Below are 21,016 nucleotides of genomic sequence, written 5' to 3'. Positions count from 1 at the left end.
TTCTCTGCTCGCGTTCCGTGGTTTCATCCTCACGTCATCATTCCAGCGCCGTCTTCACGTGGACCAACCTGCTGGTGGTGGTGGTGGAGCTGGACGGCTCCGAGCACGAGGCCCTGGACCTGGTGCCGCTGGTGACCAACGTGGTGCTGGAGGAGCACTACCTGATCGTGGGCGTGGTGGTGGTGGTCGACATCGGCGTCATCCCCATCAACTCCCGCGGCGAGAAGCAGCGCATGCACCTGCGCGACGGCTTCCTGGCCGACCAGCTGGACCCCATCTACGTGGCCTACAACATGTAGCGACGCCCCCCGGTGGCCCGACGCAAAGGCGGACGCGGGATTATTCAGGAGGATGCGAAGACTTGTCTGCACCGGAGGCCGAGGCGGAGTTCGTGGCGTGAGGGCAAGGACATGGATGACTTCTTTTTTGCCCCCGAATTGTGTCTCCCAGGCAACGCTTCATCCGAGGCTGCGTATCAGGAGGTTATTGGACAGTTACAGTCGCGGCAGCCCGTGTTTTCAGTATGAAAGACGTGAGGCCACCGGGCCGAGACAGACGTGGCGTGAGCTGCGACCGCGCGGCGCAGGAGAGGACAATCGTTAACGTAGCAAAGATTCTATCTTTTAAAATCTACATTTGGCTCATTGAGTTTTTGTTTATTATCATTTGTTTTTTTCACGTTCTCTAACGTTCTGTTTTTTTTTTTTTAAGCATATTTTCAATCAAACGGTGGCAAAAACAATTATATTTTACGTATTGACAGTATCAACCTGCAAAGTGTGAGATATGTTTTTGATACGAGGGCGACGAATCGCAGCTGTCCCTCAATTTGATGAGGTACTAACCGTTTGTCTCGCGTTAGCTCGTTTCTTGTTTTTTATTTTTTACTCAACATTATTTCCTGATCCGTTCGTCCGCTCTCGGGGACAAATCATCACGCCAACTTTCACAAACTAACAGCTGCAGCCTTTTAACGCCGTTTGCTCTATTTTTCCGCGTACAAACGAACGAACATGCTTCGACCGACCGAAGCGGGAAACAACACGTAAATCCATATCATGTAAGTATGTACAAAAGGAAACCGATTTAATTTATTTTGTCTCTCTTTTAGAAGTATATGACGAGACGTTCAAGAAATGTTTCGCTCCTGAATATTTGCTAATATAAAGAAAACAAAACAGCGTTGTGTCGTCACAAGTGAGACGGACTCGCATCAAGCATATTGTGGAAAATAGAAATATATGATTATAGATATTAGAAGGTGAGTGAGCGGACAGCAGCAGTTTTACGACGCTTTTTTTTTTTATCTGCATGCAACGGAAGCTTGTGGAAGAGTTTCATTCCTTTGAAGAGTTCTGAACCGAAAATATAAACTATAAAAATTCAGCTTTTATTATTTTGAGTCTAAAGGTTTTGATCTTTTTTCTCTCCATCAGGAAAAACGTTTTGACTAAACCTCAAGATTTGTCATTATCGGCCTTAAATTATCAAGTATTCCCTCAAATTCCAAATTGGTACACATATCTAATTCCTTAGTAATACAACTAAAACTGCATGAAATACATGTATTTACTGTAATATCAGAGTTGCTGCTGCAGCAGTTCATCAACAGTCGGTGGCGCATCAACGCACCAAGGCAGTGAAACAGAAAAGTGTCTAAAATCTAATTTGCAGATGTTTAATGAGGACGGAAAAACGCATTTGTTATCGTAGATACATGATGTGTTTGGGTTCGTTAGGTTGAGTCGCAGTGTAAGTTTAAGTGTTTGTTTTTTTTAACAAAGATTAAAAGATGAGGGGAAACGAAAACGAAGAGTTTGCTTTACAATTCACTTTGCAAAGTTTTCAAATTCAACGACGACCACGTTGTTTAACAGCCAAAATCTGACATCATATTCGTGAGTTTGTCCTTCAGTTCAGAATGACATGCATGTAAATCCAAACGCGTGACTAATGTCCGGACGGACAGATTGTACGTTTTCACGCACGTGAATGAATTTGAAAACTTGATGAGCACAAGTTTACGTCACGTGAGGGAGATCCTTTGTGATCCAAGATTAATATGACAAATTGAAGGAGTCGTTCATTAACCAAACCTCTGAAATCCTTCTGAAGACACATTTACAGATGAAGGACATTTGCTGCCCTCTGGTGGTGACCAGGGGAAGCTGCAACAACAACATCACCCAACATAACAACCTGATCTTTTAACATGTTTTAAAGAGGAATAATAATCCAGATTCAATTCATAGAAACTCATCAGCGGAATGAAACTCGTCAGTTCAAGCAGCAGCAGCACTGGAGTTGGTTTTGGGAAGAAAGGCCGAATCCTCGCCAACGGCTTCCAAGTGGCAGGAAGTGGAACAGCTGCTGCTGCTGTAAATATCAGTCAGAAGTCCCTCGCGTATGTTTTTGAATTGTACACGGACGGATCAATCAGGGCTCGTTAACGGTGACGTCACCACAGGAACAAAGACTGAAGCAAACAGGAAGCGGAAGGCGAAGGAGTTCAGCCAGAGGAACACGACCTTCAGTCTGTGATTCAACAAGCTTCTCATCTTTGTCTGAGAATGTTCTAGTTTTTTGTTGTTTAAGAAAAAGCACTTTCTTCACCGTTTGTTTCTTCTTCTCCTCTTATCGAGCGAGATGTACGTTCCCCCCCGCTGTGTTTTTTTTCTTTCTAAAGGTTTTAAACATGTCTTATTTGAGTTGACAAAAAGTCTTTTGATTAAATAAATATTTCAACAATTTTGACAATAAACGCTTTTGTCTTGTTTCTGACAATAGGCAAAACATTCATTCTTGATTCTGCTCCTCCCTCGTTATACGTAATACACTACTACGAGTTACTCATAAAACATGGTTGATACTGTACACGGAGCTCTACATCGTAGAGCACAACGCAGAAAATGTCTGAAAATGCTAAAATCTCTATTTTATTAAATTAAATTAAATGTCCCAGTGTTTATGGGTATTTTATTAGTATAATTATCTTTCATGACATTCTTTATGACTTCATTCATTCATCATCTACCGCTTCGGGGGGCTGGAGCCAATCCCAGCTGACATTGGGCGAGAGGCGGGGTTCACTCTGGACAGGTCCCAGCCTATCACAGGGCCACATACAGAGACGGACAACCATTCACTCTCACATTCACACCTACGGTCAATCTAGAGTCTCCAATGAACCTGACCCCATTCTCATGTCTCTGGACTGTGGGAGGAAGATGGAGAACCTGGAGAGAACCCACGCACACACGGGGAGAACATGCAAACTCCACACTTTATGACTTTCAACTCGAATCCCGAGTTGAACCGGGATTCGAACCCAGAACCTTCTTGCTGTGATGTGAAGGTGCTAACCACTACACCACCGTGCAGCCTTCTTTATGACTTATACCACTATATTTGTTATGACAGATAATACTATGACAAAAATTTAATGACTTATACTCACATTTTTATACTTATACTACACTATATTATGTGATTATTATTTGTGTACTATATGGTGACATTTTGATGACTTACAATAGTACGGTAACTTAAAGACACATGAGTGGACATTTTTTTATGCCTTTCGATACCATGTCATATTTATGACTTTCTATGCCTGATTTTTACAACGAAAGACAAACATTACTAGGGCATGTTTTAATTACTTATACGGATATTTTTTATGACTTTTTTTGATAATGTTTCCTATGACTTGCTATACTTTTAATCTTATGACCTGCTGCGGGTGTCGGGAGGTTATGTCATCTCCTGATGACTCATCTATTCCTCATCCACAGAAACTCAAATATTGATTCTGGAAAGAGATGTTGATAATTTTTTGTTGTGATCACCATTTTATATCATTTCAGTTGAACAGACTCTTGAAAGTGAAAGCGTGTGAAACGAGTCACTTAGAATCAGAATATGGACAGAAAACGCAGAAACATGTTTCAGCTGCTTTTTAAAAAAAGAACCGTAGAAATTATCTTTTCTTTTTTTACAACAAAACATCAAACAATGGAAACACAGGATTGCTGATACATTTATTTGCTCCATGTTAGCACATAGAATATATTTATATACATATTGCTAGCTAAAGCGTCAAGAAAAAGAAGAAAAAAAAAGAAGAAAGAAAGAAAATATCGGGAGCATAGAAAAGTTGTTAATCCACAATTAATAGTTTACATATGGACAGAACAGAAGATCATGAACTACAGGAAGCAACTTTGAACTAGTGTTATTCCAGTTAAAAGTACATAAAAAATACTAGGTATACGCAGGATTTGAACCAGTACTCACACAGTGTGGTGTACTCTGGAATAAGATGTGAACAGTCTGGTTGTGTGCGACGTCGTCATCGGTCGATTTCTTTTCAAGCAGAAAACAGCTTTGAAAAAAGAGATTGAGCTCGACTGAAGTTCCCAGAATTAAAAGAACAAAACATCATCATATTGAAGACAAGTACGTGTCTTCTTGACACGAGGAGGAACCAAAAAGGGGGAAAGGAGAAGGAGCCGTAGATACACACACCTTTACTCATGCAGTTTTAAAAACCAGAGATACAAACCGGAATGACATCAAAAAAATTCTCCGCATGGCGGAATCTTTTTTTAAAATTTCTTTTAAATTTCACACTGAAACCTTTTACGGTCGATGGACGAAAAACAAAACCAGTCGGAGCGAGAGAGAGAAGCAGCATCGTCACGGGTCACATTTAATGTCTCATGCATTTATTAGTCGCTTTGTCAACTGTTCGTTAAAAAAAATAATAAAAAAATGATTAAGATACATTACAGGTGCAGTGTGGTTCACGGTGTTAAAAAAAAATCATAATGAAAAATAACTGAATCACATACAAGTTGAAGATGACACAGCTCAGAGCGATAACGTTTGTACACTGTACAAAACTAAAACTAAAACAGTCATCCAGAAGGAAACAGCTGAAATCCAATATTTGTGAATTAATTTACAATGTGCATATATAATGTGAAGGAGACGCTTTATTTACATGTAGTGCAATGACGACGAAGTAATGGTTTGATGATAAAGCTCCCGGAGGACAGAATGCGATGCGATACAATAGGAATATGAAATAACTTTGTCCAGAAGAAAAAAAAACATAAATCAAAAAGCGCAGCACATCTGCATGAGAAGGTAAGAACAGGAGGCGAACTGTACAGGTTACATCTCTGTAAGTGATACACTCAAACCAGTTCTCCAACTATAATAATCAGAATGTTCCGTCTCATGTGAGAGTCAGATTCTATATTTTCCCAGTTGTCGTTAAATCCCATGAAGACATCAAAACTAAGCAGTGTTGTTTGTATCCGGACCCGGCATCGTTTTGCACAAATGATTAAAAACACATTTCATAGGTCGCAATGTTGCACGTGTAGTTCCATAGAAAAGTGTGCGTGTGTGTGAGTGTACAAAATAACTAAGCAACGCATGGACGGATTTTCACCAAACTTGGTGGGAACATCACCCGGAAGTGCTTCTCCACAAGATTAACATTCGGAGCCGTTTGCACAAAACGCCAAGTTAGAGACCTACCGAGCCCGTCAGGTGACAGTGACGGGCGGAAAACAATATCACGTGGCCACGAACAGTAAAACGCTGGAAAGAGATCGGAAATCCTGGCCACACTTTACGAAAACGCTTTTGTGAAAGTAAACATTTTTTTAAAAATAAAATCAGGTCTCAGCCAACATGATTTTGTGGCGACGCCTTTCCTCGTTCCCACGTTTAATTTTTTCTTTGCCACAAAGTAATGTTTGCTGTGACGTGATTGTATTTTCTCCAATCGATGACACAGGACGGGCTGCGTAGAGACCGAATATGTTGTGTAAAAACTGTGGTGGGGCAAATATAGAGTATATATATATGTATATACATACATATATATATATAAAATAGCCTATATTCAATGTGTGGTATATGGGGTATGCATCTCCCCTCTGTTGCTTTTTCAAAAATGGGATTTTCTGACAAAAAGAAAAATATAAACAACAAGAGCCTTTGAAATTAATTTGCACAACATCGTCTGCACATATTTTTGGGACATGGTGTAGAGCACAAACTACTATGTAATATGCAATTGGGACAAGGCAAACCATGGGATGATCATATAAAACCAAAAGAAACAGGCATTAAAACATTTTGTTTTGCCTTGTTTTGGGAAGTCTTTATTGGACATTCTGAAGTCTCTCATTAAGTGATTTCTGTTGGTACAGAATGACAAGCAAAAATTAATTTTTGCATCAGAATGAGTCTGATTAGGATGAGCTCAGGTTCACCGCCTCAACTTAAGAGTCGAGTTATCAGTCACAACGAGGAACTGAAAAATAAAAGCCTTTACTGGAGGTGAATAAAAATAAGTCCCCGCCCACTCTGGGAAAACTTACAGTATTTTTGTTTTCCATATTTAACCAGAAGCACAAACTGATGCGAGTTAAAAACAACAAAGGGGGTTGGTAAAAAGCGCATCTGTACAGAGTAGCTGAATAATTTTCCTCCGTTCAGTCAATCTTCATCACTGAGGAAACAGTCCAACTTTAAAAGTGTCACACTTGGAGAAAAAGAAAATCATTAAACTGGCAATTTTATTGCCACATTGACGAAGAAGAAGAGGCGGAAGAAGAAGGAAACAAAAATCCAAGCACCATATGTATAAACAATCAACACCAGCGCAGGGACACGCGTAGAAAAGATTCATTTGATCATTCACATTTGCATAATGTTTTGTATTGGTCCATCCGTCTTCTCAGCTGATCAAAAACCAGCGAGCTTCAATTAGTTTTTTTTGTTTTGTTGTTTTTTTTACCGTAATGAGTGAATGAATAAAAAAACTAAATAAAGACAATGGAAGCTATGAACATGCACGACGCCTCACTGGGAGGAGGAGAAACAGGCACTGACCACCAACTACAACATAAGCAGTGAAAGAGTCTCATACTTTAACTTTACACTTCAGGGTAAAAAAGAAAAATATTTTTTTTGAGAGTATAATTACTGTAAAAAAAAGAAAAGAAAATGACACTGGCGACGCTCAGAAAAATATTCGTACTTCTTTTTTGAGGGGAGGGAGGACTCACCAGGTTTCTCAGGTAGTTGCGACAAAATGTTAGATCTTTACATTTTTTTATTGTAATTTTTGTTGAGGGGGGCGTAGCTATATTACAATATGCAATATGCAAAAAAAACACAAAAAAAACTCAAATCATGAAACCTCTCCAAGATCCAGCTCAAGAAAGATTGCTGTACATTTCCCCAAATTTTGATATTTCACTTTTAATTTGAATATATCCGACTGGTGAAAATTAGTCTGTTTAAAAAAAACAACAATGACGACACAGAATTGTGCATATTAATATTAATTCCAATAACTACACATGGAAGATTTTAGTTTTTCGTCGGCGTCTTTTTAAGGCCGAACTCGTGACCCTGTTTCCCAATAAGTGACTCGAGGACAATAAAAGATTTTTAGGTAGAAATGATAAAAGGTGCCATCCACTGCAATAGTTTCATGAAAAATACACAAAAAGAACAATAAAATCTGCCATAATTCAGAATCTTATGCAGTTTTTAGTTGTTGTTTTTTTTGTTGAATATGTTTTCTCTATGAAAGCAGAGCGAGTTCGATGCAGCAATAGTACTAACGGTATTTTTTTTTAATTTTTAATTTTTTTACAAGTTCGACTTCGTGTTTGATGCATTGTCCAGTAAGAAAAGTGATTCTTTTAAAAAATTCAGGTAATAAAACGTATCAACTGTCACGACACACTTTAAATAACACGTTCTCCGGCACTTCAGTAAAGAAACAAACAAAACAAAAACTTAAAGAAAGAAAAACACAAAATTACTCGTGAAAAAATCTGTTCATGATTCAGAACGGGGGGGAAAAAATGAAAGAAAGCATAGAAAGAGAAAACAATACAATGGGTTCGTTAAATAACAGAAACAAAATGAGAACAAAAAGGGAAATAAAATAAAAAAACTCGAGTCCACAAAGTTTTCAAGGAAGGCAAGTGGAGAAGCAGGTGTGTGTGTGTGTGTGTGTGTGTGTGTGTGTGTTGTGGACACTGACTGACAGGCGGAGGAGTTGGGCAAGAGCCAATGGCGCGCTGTGTCGGGGGAGAGGGAGGGAGGGAGGAGTTGGGTCAGAGAGGGTGGGGCTCCTTGGTTCATCTCTTCCGGCGGCAGGTTCGTTTGTGGTCGGCGTGCCAGTGCTCCTGCTGACACTTGATGGAGCAGTACGAGGTGTTCCAGCAGCAGTGGTACATGGCTTCCTCCTCGCAGTTGTAACACTGCAAACGACACACACACACACACACACACACACACACACACACACACACACACACACACACACACACACACACACACACACACACACACACACACACACACACACACACACACACACACACACACACACACACACACACACACACAAGCATAGTTACGACTTCGGCTTGGGAAACGTAAAGGAGAAAAAAATGGGCGAGCAAAGTTTTGGTGCCCCCTGTACCTTTTTTGTTGGTTTGTTTGTCACCAGGATTAGGAGTATTATTTTGTTTAACATAGTTTTAAATGTGTCTGGAAACCATCCACTCTCTCTCCCTCACTAAGGAATTCTGAGACTATGAATATTCATGATATGCAAATAACACAGGCCCCGCCCACCACAGCTGCTTGGCTACGTTGACCGGTGGAGGAATGTGAGCAACAAGATGTTTAGAGGCAACATCGGAGAGATTCACTCATAAAACTTTCTGCCCACACACCTGCCGACCTCTCGTGATGCTAACTGCCTGCCAACACACCTGCCGACCTCTCGTGATGCTATCTGCCTGCCAACACACCTGCCGACCTCTCGTGGATGCTAATTGGTAATGCTAACGCTAACTGTCTGCCCACACACCTGCCGATCTCTCGTGGATGCTAACTGGTAATGCTAACGCTAACTGTCTGCCCACACACCTGCCGACCTCTCATGGATGCTAACTGGTAATGCTAACGCTAACTGTCTGCCCACACACCTGCCGATCTCTCGTGGATGCCAACTGGTAATGCTAACTCTAACTGTCTGCCCACACACCTGCCGATCTCTCGTGGATGCCAACTGGTAATGCTAACGCTAACTGTCTGCCCACACACCTGCCGATCTCTCGTGGATGCCAACTGGTAATGCTAACGCTAACTGTCTGCCCACACACCTGCCGATCTCTCGTGGATGCCAACTGGTAATGCTAACGCTAACTGTCTGCCCACACACCTGCCGATCTCTCGTGGATGCTAACTGGTAATGCTAACTCTAACTGTTTTGCAGCGATTGTTTTTTCTGTATTTGTGACGTACCAAATCTAGCTTGAAAAGGATTCATTCGACTTCCCGGAGAGAAGAGGGGTCGACCGGTGCAGAAACACTCACCCACTGCTTCTTCTTGGTCTGCGAGATGAGCTGTTTGTGTTGGGCCACCAGCTTCTTCACCTCCTCCACCAGCTCCTCTTTACACTTGTCCTTCACCTGCTTGCACTTCCTCTCCATCTCCGCCTGAGCGCCGGCCACCGCCTTGCTCACCGCCTGGCGCTTTTCCTCCTCCATCTCCGCCCGGAGCTGAAGACGGACAGACGGGACAATTTTTTAAACATTTTTATCGGAAGCGTGTTCAGACGATAAACCCTCAGAGCTCTGCAAGTGTAGCACAGTCACTACATAGCGCAACAGTGAGGTTCCCCATTCATATATTCTCCATTGACATTTTGATTATTAGCAATAATGTCGTCATAACCATCCAAGGTCGACTCACCTCGAGCTAAGAGATTGTGAAACGATGGAACATGAACCTGTAGAAGCCACGAGTCCGTATGTTTAATCGCAATGTCATCATTGGGAAATACTACACTACCCACAATCCTACAGTGTAACATTGATGTCTCTGATTGGTGAAAGTTCAGGCGTCTGGGTCAGGCCCGCGAGTCAGAGGTTGACACCCGGACGCCTCCTCGAGTCGGAGGAACCCCACCAACCCCGACTTCTGAGTTCCGAACGTCGAGTCCCGAGATGTAATAGAACGCAGCATGAGTTACTGGTACCACTGAACTCTACGGTCGTTATATACACTTTATACGCTCACAAACAAAACAACTCACAAGACTCTGATCAACAATATAAAATCTACAGTGATGATGATGATGATGTTGAAGGTTAAATTCAAGAAGAAGCTAAATTGTCGCTGGAAATTCATTCGCAATGGATTATGGGACGAGTAGTTTCCTTTGCTCTTAAAATAATTATGGCACCGACTCATCTTGTAGCTCGTTGTCTTGGTTCCAGGATTAAAACTCCTTATATGTCAGGATTTTATGAAACGTCAACAGATGGTTCAAATGAACGAATGGGGAAATTCACTTCCGGAACCCGGAGCGGTTCAAAGAGCGGGCGTTTCACCTTCTCCAGAGCTTCTCGGACGACCCGCTCCGTCTCCCGCTTGTTGTCAGCCTTCATCATCTCCTTGACGTCGTTGAACACCTTGGTGTACTTCTCGTGGCACATGTTCTGGCAGGCGCCGTCGCTGTTGGTCTGGGTGCCGCGGTGGAGCGTGCGCGGCGACCCGCCGCCGGCTTTCTTCGTCTGCGTTGACACCGACAGCTTCTCGGGCTGCGGCGGCACCGAGGACACGGGGATCTCCTGGCTGGAGCTCACCGCCTCCATCTCCGGCTCCGGGTCCTGGCGGAGGGAAACATTATTTTCACATCTCAGAAAAGTGGATAGAAAGATATGAAACATGTATTTTGCAACTCTATTCTGTTGCAAAGACCCTAGAGTTAATAATATCAAATTAAAAAGTGCCTGTGCTAAAACGTTCACATTTAACTTCAACGCCGTCGTCGTTTAAACCTTTTTACAAGAACTGCAACAATTAGTAAATTAATCGTCAACTATTTGAAAAAGTAGATTTTATTCAAAATTCTGTGATTTCAGCTTCTGAAATGTGAATATTTTCTGGTACTTTATGGACCAAACAACTAATCGATTAATCGAGAAAATAATCGACAGATTAAATCGATTATGAAAACTAATTCATATTTGTGCAGGGTTTTAATTTATCTCCCATTCAAAATAAAAGCTCATCTTTTTTCGTTTACATTGTTTTGGCTCCACAGTCGAACTGTTGACGGACAAACTTACACTGACTTCGTCTTTGGGCTCGACTACTTGAGTCCGGCGGCTTTTCTTCGCCTTGGGCTCCAGGCTGCTTTTGAGCTGGAGAGAAAAGAGGTAAACTTGAAATGCATGTTGAATATCTTTTGAGTTTCGGCAGGTTTTGTCTTCTTGTAATATCGAAACGTAAACCGGTAGATGTCAGGTAAAGTTCCGCAGCGACATTCATCAACTGTATTTTCTCTGACCTCCCATAACACTTACACATGCAAACGCTTTTTATTTTATTCTATAACAGATACAAAGATCTGACGTGCTTCAGAGTCATTAAAGTCTGAGGCCAAATTTGAACACACTTTTAAATGTGTAAAGAATGTACTTTCCAGCAAAAAGTTAATTTCTCAAGCAGAAATTAAAGAATTTACCACAGAGCTAAAAAAAAAAAAAACCTAAAAAAAAAAATGTTTTCGTGTCATTCTTGTTTTGACAGTTGCATCAAACTCTAATGTTTTCATAATTGGTCATTCTTTTCCCAACCTTAATCATTACATTGCTCTAATCAAAGATCCTTAAACAGTTTTTTATGGTCTGTGTTGTGGTCAATGTGGCAGCTTGGACACCAGATGGCACTGTTGGATGAGTTGTCATCTACAATGTCTTGAGATTAGAGCTGCAACAGTTAATCGATTAGCAATTGATTACTAAATGAATCGCTATAAACTATTTTGATAATCCATTAATTGGTTCAAGTAGTTTTTATGGTGAAAAAAGGTCAAAATTCTCTGATTTCAGCTTCTTACATGTGAATATCTTCTGGTTTCTTTGCTCCTCTGTGACATTAAACTGAAGTTCTTTGGTGTGTGGACAAAACAAAACATCATCTTGGCGGTTTTAGGGAACACATTTTTCACCATTTTTTGGACCAAACATCGAATGAATAAATTAATCAAACAAAATAATCGCTAGTCGCGGCCCTAGTTGAGATTTTAACTCCACTTGTGTAAACAGGCGACAGGTTTCTGGGAAGTTTCACCTCTAAACTTCCTGCTGCTTCGTTTGGTCGTGTTTAAGTGCCAGTTTGTATCGGCATCAAAAGTAAAGCCGTCGTCTCCTCTGCGGAGGTTTACTGCGACGGCACGGTGAAGGTGCAGAGAGAAAACTAAATCAAGACGACCAGTTAAATAATGTGAAACCTTTCTTTAAAATTCCGATACCGCCAGGAAACAACATCGACAGAGTGTAGTTTTGCTGCTCGATGTATTTACGTTCGCGTGAACCCGATGTTTGAGTTGAATGTCATGAATAAAGATTGTTTTATTTGTATCTAATCTGCAAACAAAAACAATCACGTAGAATTCTTTTTTTTCCTTTTTTAAAGAAGTAGCCAGAAGTAAAATTGTCACAACTCGACTCACATGTCGGACCTGCTCGTTGCTCGTGGACGAGATGCTGGACTCCGCTTCGTCTGTCCGCTCTAGTCTGTCCGTCCTCACGCCGCCACCGCCTCCACCACCGCCGCCCTCCTCCTCCTCCTCTTCCCCCCCCTCCTCCTCCTCCTCCTCCTCCTCCTGCTGCCGCTGACTCTGGCTCTGTTGGTGATGCTGGTGTGGCGTGCTGCTGCCTTCGTCCATCTTTGTTTTCCAGAAGCGTCCCTCCCTCAGGAAACGCTGGTACACCTCGAGCTCCTCGCACGCCTTCTTCCAACCGTTGCTGCGCTTCACCTGCAGCTGCTGGACGCTCACCTTTATGTCCTGGATGTTGTCTGCAGGGATCCACGCTCTGGAGAAGACGAGGAAAAGTAAAGAAAAGAAAAGAAAAGAAGAAAAAAGAATAGTGATTCAGCACAGCACCATTTTAACATGTTTACGTACAGTTTAAAAGACAAATCATCACTTAATCTTTATAACGTAAACGTAGGAACGTCTATACTTTTAGTTTTTCTGTCAAATTTTAAACATCTGCAACTGTCGGGGGACACGAAAATCATGGATCTACCGTACGACCAATCACGTTGCGATGGCTTATTGCCGCAACCGTAGCTCCTGACACTTCCTACACGCGCTGGAAGCGGTTGACCAATCACAAGTGGAGTGGAGCCCGCTGGGCATCACTGGGAGAGGAGGGGCCTTATAGAGACAGGAGCTAAAACTAGCAAGTTATAACCCAAATCAACACTCTGAATATGAGCAGAATATGTCTCCTTTAAATTATTTCTGGGTCACTTGACTTTTAAATTTTGGTTTTGGGAAAAGGAGGTTTCGCTGTCTTTATTTTTGATTAAAAAAAACTTTAATAACCTTCATGTGGTTCCATAGATCTAAAAATATTAATAAAAAAAGTAGTTTAATTTCATTCTTGAAAGGCCAGCAAACTGCAACCGACTGGGCAACCGGCAGGGGACACTTTATGGTGGCAGCGTCTGAAAATTTTAACGTAAACGCGACGTATTCTGGACCATTTAGTTCAACAGCCGTATTCAACACGATGTAGAAACATGGAGACTCACACCGAGGTCGGGTCCACCTCATGGAACTATATTTAACTCCTATATGAACACATAGTTATGGGCAATTTATCCAACTTCTGTGAATAAGTTCTTCTAAATATTACACACTGGGGCTTTAATAAAAAAGCATTCTAGCAATGTCATATTTTTACCTGATTAATTTGAAATGTCCGACAGAGCTGTGAGGAAGCTAACAGACCAACTTCCAGACCAATAAGTGATTATAAGAAGAAAAATGGAGAAGAAGAAGATGTCGTGTAGAAATGAGAACACCGGACTGTTGGTGCTGCCGCTGGTGGAGGCTGTGTTACTGATGCTGACCTCTGGTGCTGGTGTCCAAAGAAGCGCACGTCCACCTGGTTGTCCTCCCTCTGCAGGACTTTGGCCGGCCAGTAGCCGAAACCTTTCATCTTGGCCCAGACCAGGTCATGACTCGGACTCTGCCAAGGTAACACACACACACACACACACACACACACACACACACACACACACACACACACACACACACACACACACACACACACACACACACACACACACACACACACACACACACACACACACACACACACACACACACAGTTAAACCTAAAACCAGAACGACTGATCTGTTGCCCGATAAAAATCGTGAAAAATGTGAGCCTTTCACAGACACATATGTATGTGTTGTTTGACGATGTGAACATTTTCACTCTACAGAATAAACAATGCAGAAAAAATTTGCATTCGTGTTTATTTTTGGTTGTATTTGTGTTTTTTTAATATTAAAATTTCACTTAGAATGAAGTTTATGTTTATGGTATTTAATGTTTAGCTGATAATTTTGAGAAAAAAAATGTAATCCCTGAAATCATCATCGTTGATATTTTAGTTTGATCATTAACTTTATCATAAATAACTCAAATTATATCAAACTTGAATTAAGAAAATACCAATTTATGTTACGTTAAATGTAAACATAAATACTGCTATAACAGAAGGAAAAAAAACCAAGAAAAAAAACCATGGAGATGAAACATTGTGTTGCTGGTTTGGAGCAGGTGAAGTCGGTTCTACTCACACAGGGGTAACAGAACCAGTTGTCAGGTCGAGCGTTCGACAGGTAGAAACAGTTCTTACACAACAACAACTCGTTCAACTGGAGGAGTGAAACAAAAGAGGGAGGAGGACAAGAAAAACATTACATGTTGCATGTTGGTACAAACTATGTCTCACGGCTGTGAACTCTGTGAGCAGAGAATGTGAGAGAGTGGTACCTCATGACATGTGTCGCTGTGGAGCAACCGCGCAATCTCTGCCTGGTCACTGTGAACTGCCACGTGGAAACAAGGGAACGCAGTTAAAACCAAAAACATCCGACATGGTGGATGAAACAGAAACGGTTCGATCCTGATGATCTGAAAAGTCTTTTAGTTTGAGTGACAGTGGCATTTATTCATATCCTGTGTATCTTAATTATTGCTCCTGAGCTAATTCTGGAATCACATTCCACAGGTGTTGTTGTTGTTGATTTTATTCATATGAAGTATGAAAGTATTTGCTGAATGTTTGGACCAAGAACATCTGCCAAGGAGGTTATGTTTTTTAGTTGTTTTTTTTTTTTTATAAAGGGTTTACGCAAAAACTACAGAACAGATTTCCACAGAACTCGGTGAAAAGATGGAACATGGGGAACAGGAGGAACCCTGCCGATCCGGACAAAACCAGGAATATTTTTAATTACATTTTGTATAATTACATTGCAAGATCAGATGTTTCTTTGTTCGTTTAGTTTTTTACCTTTTCACCAATTTTCCATGGAATAATTCATGGACCACCAGTGGGATGAAAAACAAAAATGAATTTTTACTGAAATCCTCCTACTTCCCAGAAAAATTTACCAAATCCTCTGATGCTCCCTGACTGGATAAATATCTTAAAATGAAATTAATTTCACAACAATTCACATTAAAAGTTTGCATTTATAACGTCAATACTTTTTGGGTATTGATCAATGGAAAACCATCAGCTGGCATCGGATGTCTCGTTTACTTTTTCCTTCATCTGATGGTTCCTGATTTCAATTCTTAATTCTGCCAATTTTAGAAATTAAGTTGACACAAAGGAAAACTGACTGACTTGTAAATGGGGCCTCGTATAAAAATGACTATATTTCTCTGTTTAAGCGTTTTGTTTTGCACCAGCAGCAAAGTCTTTGATTAACTAATTAGAACGACACCTATCAAACAATATCAAAGCTCACTTTTCTGAAGGTGAAGGAAAAGACGCAGGACGACAACATATTAAATCCAGCACAACGTTGACTCACCTCCATACAAGATGGCTGTGTTGTGAACAATCAGCTGAACGTCTGCTTTGAACTCCTCGAAGCTCTTGTACTTTCCTTCAGACAGATTCTGAAAGACAGAGAGAGAGACACACAGATAGATAGTCAGATAGGTGAGTCAAAATATACAAAGAGATCCCGTGTTTGTGTGTGTGTGTCATTAAAAGTTTTTAACCACAAACCAGCCCTTGTCTTTTTCCCACCATGTTTCTGTGTATGACGTCAGTAACTCGTGGACCAAAATAACTTCATGTGAAGTCAGGAAACTAAATCTTTTAGATTATTCCGACATCATGTGAATGCACTGATAATAATATAGATAATCATTAACTGGCTGGTTAAACTTCTGTTAAACTGTGCGACACGTTTAAACCCAGTTTCCTCATCGGCCCCGTGTTGGATAGAGGAAGTACTTTTGTTGGAACACGAGGGAGTTGATAAGCCGATACCTCGTGGATGTTGGACACGTCCAGCGCGGTGTGGATGAGTCGTCTGTACATGGGATGTTTAGTGTCTTTGCCTTTCTTGTTCAGGTCCATCGCCTGCAACGTAGAGAGAGCAGAGCTGCAATGATCAGCTGATTAATCCATGAGTCCGTCAAAAAGGGAATTAAAATCGACAACAATCAAACTATCCTCTTCAGAAATATTTGTTTGTTTAAGCTTCGGCAATGTGAGGATACTTTGTCATATAGTAGTGTTACCGCCACACACAGATTACGTTACTTGACCACCGGCCCCGCAGTTTTCTTTTTTGTGACTGAGCCGTAGAGCCCACGTTCAACACATGCTGAAAGTGTCAGATTCGTGCAATTTAATCAAATTCATCTTTACAACTGTTGAAACATCAAAAACATTTTCAACGCAAATAAAACTAATGTAGCATATTTGGCATTTACAAAACAAACTCACAAAAACATTATCACTATCTATAAATCATAGAAAATTAAAAATAAAACAATTGTGGTATGTTTCAAAAGCATCATCGAAATGTAATTAAGTAATCCCCGAGACTTTGACTATGTAACTGTAATCTAATTGCACATTTTTCAAATGTAATCTGGTCTGATTGTAGTTACTTATTTTTTGTAATCTAATTTATTCGAGCACTTCATATTTTTAAAGTGTCCAAATTCGAGACACGCGGTCGAGCAGAGCATGACAACGTCTGATTTTAAATTTGCCTTGTGATCAAGCAGAGGGCGCTCACTATCAGCTCGGCCTATTGCACGTATCTCTTGACCGAACGGTTAAGGAAGTGTGATTACACTACACCTTCAAGAGCCAGTCTGGGAAATTTAACGCTACAGATGAAAATATTAATAATTCACTTAAGCAATAGCTCACGACAGGCCCGCGTCTGGCCAAACAACGCCCCTGAATGCTAGAATGAGCGTATATTTATATTTAGCACTTTGAGATTGCTTTTTTTTCGCCGCCAAAACGCAATTCAAACTGACCGTGTCCTTTGAGCACTCCGTTGCTACTCCATGGCGCTACTCACGTCTACTTACGTCATTACTTCTGCAGTCGCGGAGTTATACGGACCTGTGCAAACTGATTCGACGTCATTGGCTATGAACCAATTAGATCGCTTGATTTGAGCTATCCGTTTTATAAACATGTTTTAAAAACAGAGGTCACGGAGAGCGAGGGAACGACTGAAGGATAAGAGTAGGCAGAAGCAGAAGGATGAAAAGGCAGAGGGCAGAAATGCGATGGGTAGAAAACACGTGCTTGGGTGCTCTCACCCTCTCCTTCATCCGCTGGACGATGAAGCGCAGGTATTTACACATCTCCTGTTTGTTCAGGTTCTTCTTTTTACTGCCCTGCAGAGAGAAGAGAGTGAGGGGAGTTTAGAGCCAGAGCAGCTTCTGATGCGACTTTGGGCAGACACACTGTAATTTAATATTCATTCGTAATGGACCATTACAGCAATTGCCAGTGTACCACAAATAAGTATGTTACAGTACGAGAACAGAACAGAGGAGGAAGAGGAGACGGGGGCCGGTTTAAATGTGGAAAATCAATTTAGTCGTTTGCTCTTTTAAACGTAGACATTAGATTTACATGACATGTATTGACACTACGAACAAATGAAGTCTCACGTCGTCATGAGAAGCAACATGACATGAGACTGACTTCTTTTGTTTCCTTAGTTCACTAACTAACACTAAATTTATATTAAGCTAAATATTTATTCCACATTTGGAAATATCGTTTGAGTTCTTACAGGAGTATTGAAAATGAAGAAATTGCAGTATCGTCGCCGCTTGAGCCTCGGCTGCCCTTTACATATATTGTTCTTCTTATATATTTAATTATACTATTAAACAAGCTGTAGACTCAGAAAAGATTTTTTTTTTTAATAAAAAACCTTTGTTTGGTCTCAGACCTTTTGAAACGGCACCATCGCGAAACCAAGCGCCACGGGAAGTGACGCCAACGCCGCCGAGCGCACAGACCGATGCATCAAGCATAAACCCACGCAGCTGTGGGGTAATTCGTACCAGCCCAATGATCTTCCTTTCATTAAAACAACAGACGTGAAGGAGCTTTGAGAGAACAAAAGGTCCCTTCCACTCCGACCACCTACCCTGCAGGCGACGCACTGCCAGTGCGACCCTCCGTCTCGGGGCTTGCACTCCTCCGACAGACACTTGAGATGGTAGACCCGGAAGCAGTTGTCGCACGCCAGGACGTCGCCCGGCAGGTGACACTCGAAGCAGTACCAGTCGTGGCTCTCGGCCTCCCAGTCCTGCAGAGCACAAGTTTGGGTGAAACACCCCCAACACGCCAACCACAGCAGGAGGTGGGGGGACCATTGTCTCCGCCCTCGATTAAGTCTGGCTCTCAGATTTAAGTGTCAGGCTGCAGAGAGCAGTCAGGGTGCGACTTTTGTCATCGTAAATGCTTTTGTATTTGATTTTTAAATATTTTGAATGTCTCAACCTTGATTTGTCTCACACAAAAAAAACTAAAAACGTAACTTAAGGTCCACTCAAAGATGTTTTTCTTCTGTTTCTGACCTCTAAGATATCTGACATTGACTACAGGGACTTGTATCTGGCGTTTTCACATTTTTCTCCTGAAGGTGTGTTTCACTTCTCTGCAATTTGAAATTCAAACGAATCCTGTTCAAGCCAGATTTGGTACGTCACAAATATAGAAAAAGCAATCGATGTCGAATATGCAAATGTGAGGCAAAGAAACCGGAAACTTCCAGTGGACGCTGAGGCAGCGCATCATGAGAGGACAACAGGTGTGTCAGCAGGCAGTTAGCGTTAACATTAGCATCCAAGAGAGGACGGCAGGTGTGTCAGCAGACATTTAGCGTTAGCATTAGCAGTTAGCATCCACGGGAAGACTGCAGTTGTGTCAGCAGACGTTAGCGTTAGCAGTTAGCATCCACGAGAGGACGGCAGGTGTGTCAGCAGACGTTAGCGTTAGCAGTTAGCATCCACGAGAGGACGGCAGGTGTGTCAGCAGACGTTAGCGTTAGCAGTTAGCATCCACGAGAGGACGGCAGGTGTGTCAGCAGACGTTAGCGTTAGCGGTTAGCATCCACGAGAGGACGGCAGGTGTGTCAGCAGACGTTAGCGTTAGCGGTTAGCATCCACGAGAGGACGGCAGGTGTGTCAGCAGACGTTAGCATTAGCGGTTAGCATCCACGAGAGGACGGCAGGTGTGTAAAAGAAAACTAACCTATTTTTTAGGCAATTTAGGCATAGCCGATTATTTTTATATCCTTTAAATAGTCCAGGCACAATCTCACTCCTCGTGTGTTTCACGAGCAACTTTAAAACGTTTTGTTGTAGTTCTACCAGACAGCATTCAACACTCGAGTGTAACAGGATTCGAAGAAGGAACAGTTAAGAAGCTGGAGCGACTTTGCTGACGCCGATTTGGACACAATGGCTTAGGTGACAGCATGTGGTGACAACATGAAGTTCAGTGCTTTGTGCCAAAAGGTCAGGAATTCTAACTGTGAAGGAGCCAAGAAGATCTGCGTTTAAGATAATGGGTGAGAGAAAAAACTTCCCCCCTCTTTCCAGAAAAATAATGTTGAGCAGCTTTTCCGCTCCTCTGGTGGAGCCGCTTGTTTCAGCTGCTGGCTCCCAATTGCAAAGAGAGAAAAAAAAGATAATCAAAACCCATAAAAGAAGATTGATGTTGTTCAGGTCAAAACACAAAAAAGATCGATTGAATCCTTTCCAGGTGAGGAAAAAAAAAAAAAAAGATTTTGAAAAAGCAGGTCGTGACTGAGGAGGGACTCGACTGAATAATGTCGAAAACATTGGCACCGAATGAGTTATGATGATGATTTCTTCCTCTTTTCTTTCCATTTCTTAATATTTTTAATCTTTTATTCATGTATTTACCTCATGTTCTATTGCTTTTATATTATTCTAGTTTACGTTATTATCCGAATGCATTTGCTTTCATGCAATGTTGGCCTTCTTTTGTCAAGATAAACTGTTTTTACACAATGTTTTATGCTTTTTATTAGTGTAAAATGCATTTCGACAATGACCTGTGTCCTGTCAAAGCACGTTGTAAACCCTCTTGGTTTTTTGAAGGTGCTATATAAATACAGCTTATTATTATCATATTATTATTTTTCATCATAAAATAGTCAAATTTAAGCAGATTTCATAACGGCAGCGTGTTTTTAGATATGCAAATATTTAAGAACTTTTGTAAAGTGAAAAATTTTCTCCCCAAAAAACTAAGACAACATTTTAACTGAGGTGTTGGAACCAAAACTCAGGTATTTTATTTTGCTATTACTTTTTTTAAAAAACGAATCCTGAAATACACAAGTGGCAGTGGTTCTGTCTTACTCTTAGTTTCATTCGGAGATTCAAGTGAAAGGCACAGAGGCGACGAAGCACGAACCACTAAAAATCTTCTGCTAATCAACCTGTCGAGAGTCCAACTCCTCCCACTCACAGTCTGGACCGACTCGGGAGGGCAGAGTCGAGGAGTCGTGACCTCCTCCTTGCTCTTTTCTCCATG

At 41.3% G+C, this 21,016-nt stretch overlaps 2 protein-coding genes across 12 annotated transcripts in view; one reads left to right on the top strand and one right to left on the bottom strand.

The window, feature by feature from the left end:
* Positions 1 to 2,761, top strand: part of LOC118310878 (disco-interacting protein 2 homolog C) — a 106,028-nt gene extending 103,267 nt beyond the window's left edge. For all 10 annotated transcript variants that reach the window (XM_047331949.1, XM_035634200.2, XM_035634199.2 and 7 more), the window contains one exon: positions 47 to 2,761. In XM_047331949.1, the coding sequence (XP_047187905.1) occupies positions 47 to 299 (253 nt within the window). In that variant the 3' untranslated portion in view covers positions 300 to 2,761. The remainder of the gene's footprint in view (positions 1 to 46) is intronic.
* A 1,265-nt stretch (positions 2,762 to 4,026) lies between these two features.
* zmynd11 (zinc finger, MYND-type containing 11) overlaps positions 4,027 to 21,016 on the bottom strand; it is a 29,371-nt gene continuing 12,381 nt past the window's right edge. Inside the window, exons 5-16 of one of the 2 annotated variants that reach the window (XM_047332233.1) lie at positions 18,594 to 18,755; positions 17,749 to 17,826; positions 16,448 to 16,540; positions 15,981 to 16,068; positions 14,929 to 14,984; positions 14,733 to 14,810; positions 13,991 to 14,109; positions 12,588 to 12,942; positions 11,191 to 11,265; positions 10,450 to 10,728; positions 9,430 to 9,615; positions 4,027 to 8,303 (exon numbers count right to left, since the gene is read on the bottom strand). In XM_047332233.1, the coding sequence (XP_047188189.1) occupies positions 8,181 to 8,303; positions 9,430 to 9,615; positions 10,450 to 10,728; positions 11,191 to 11,265; positions 12,588 to 12,942; positions 13,991 to 14,109; positions 14,733 to 14,810; positions 14,929 to 14,984; positions 15,981 to 16,068; positions 16,448 to 16,540; positions 17,749 to 17,826; positions 18,594 to 18,755 (1,692 nt within the window). In that variant the 3' untranslated portion in view covers positions 4,027 to 8,180. Of the gene's footprint in view, positions 8,304 to 9,429; positions 9,616 to 10,449; positions 10,729 to 11,190; positions 11,266 to 12,578; positions 12,943 to 13,990; positions 14,110 to 14,732; positions 14,811 to 14,928; positions 14,985 to 15,980; positions 16,069 to 16,447; positions 16,541 to 17,748; positions 17,827 to 18,593; positions 18,756 to 21,016 lie in introns of both variants that reach the window. The other variant, XM_035634216.2, reaches the window with a different exon arrangement.

Source organism: Scophthalmus maximus, chromosome 5 (genome assembly GCF_022379125.1).
Source record: "Scophthalmus maximus strain ysfricsl-2021 chromosome 5, ASM2237912v1, whole genome shotgun sequence".
Taxonomy (NCBI): domain Eukaryota; kingdom Metazoa; phylum Chordata; class Actinopteri; order Pleuronectiformes; family Scophthalmidae; genus Scophthalmus; species Scophthalmus maximus.
Note: the sequence above shows the minus strand (reverse complement) of the source record. Positions and strands in the feature narration are given on the sequence as shown.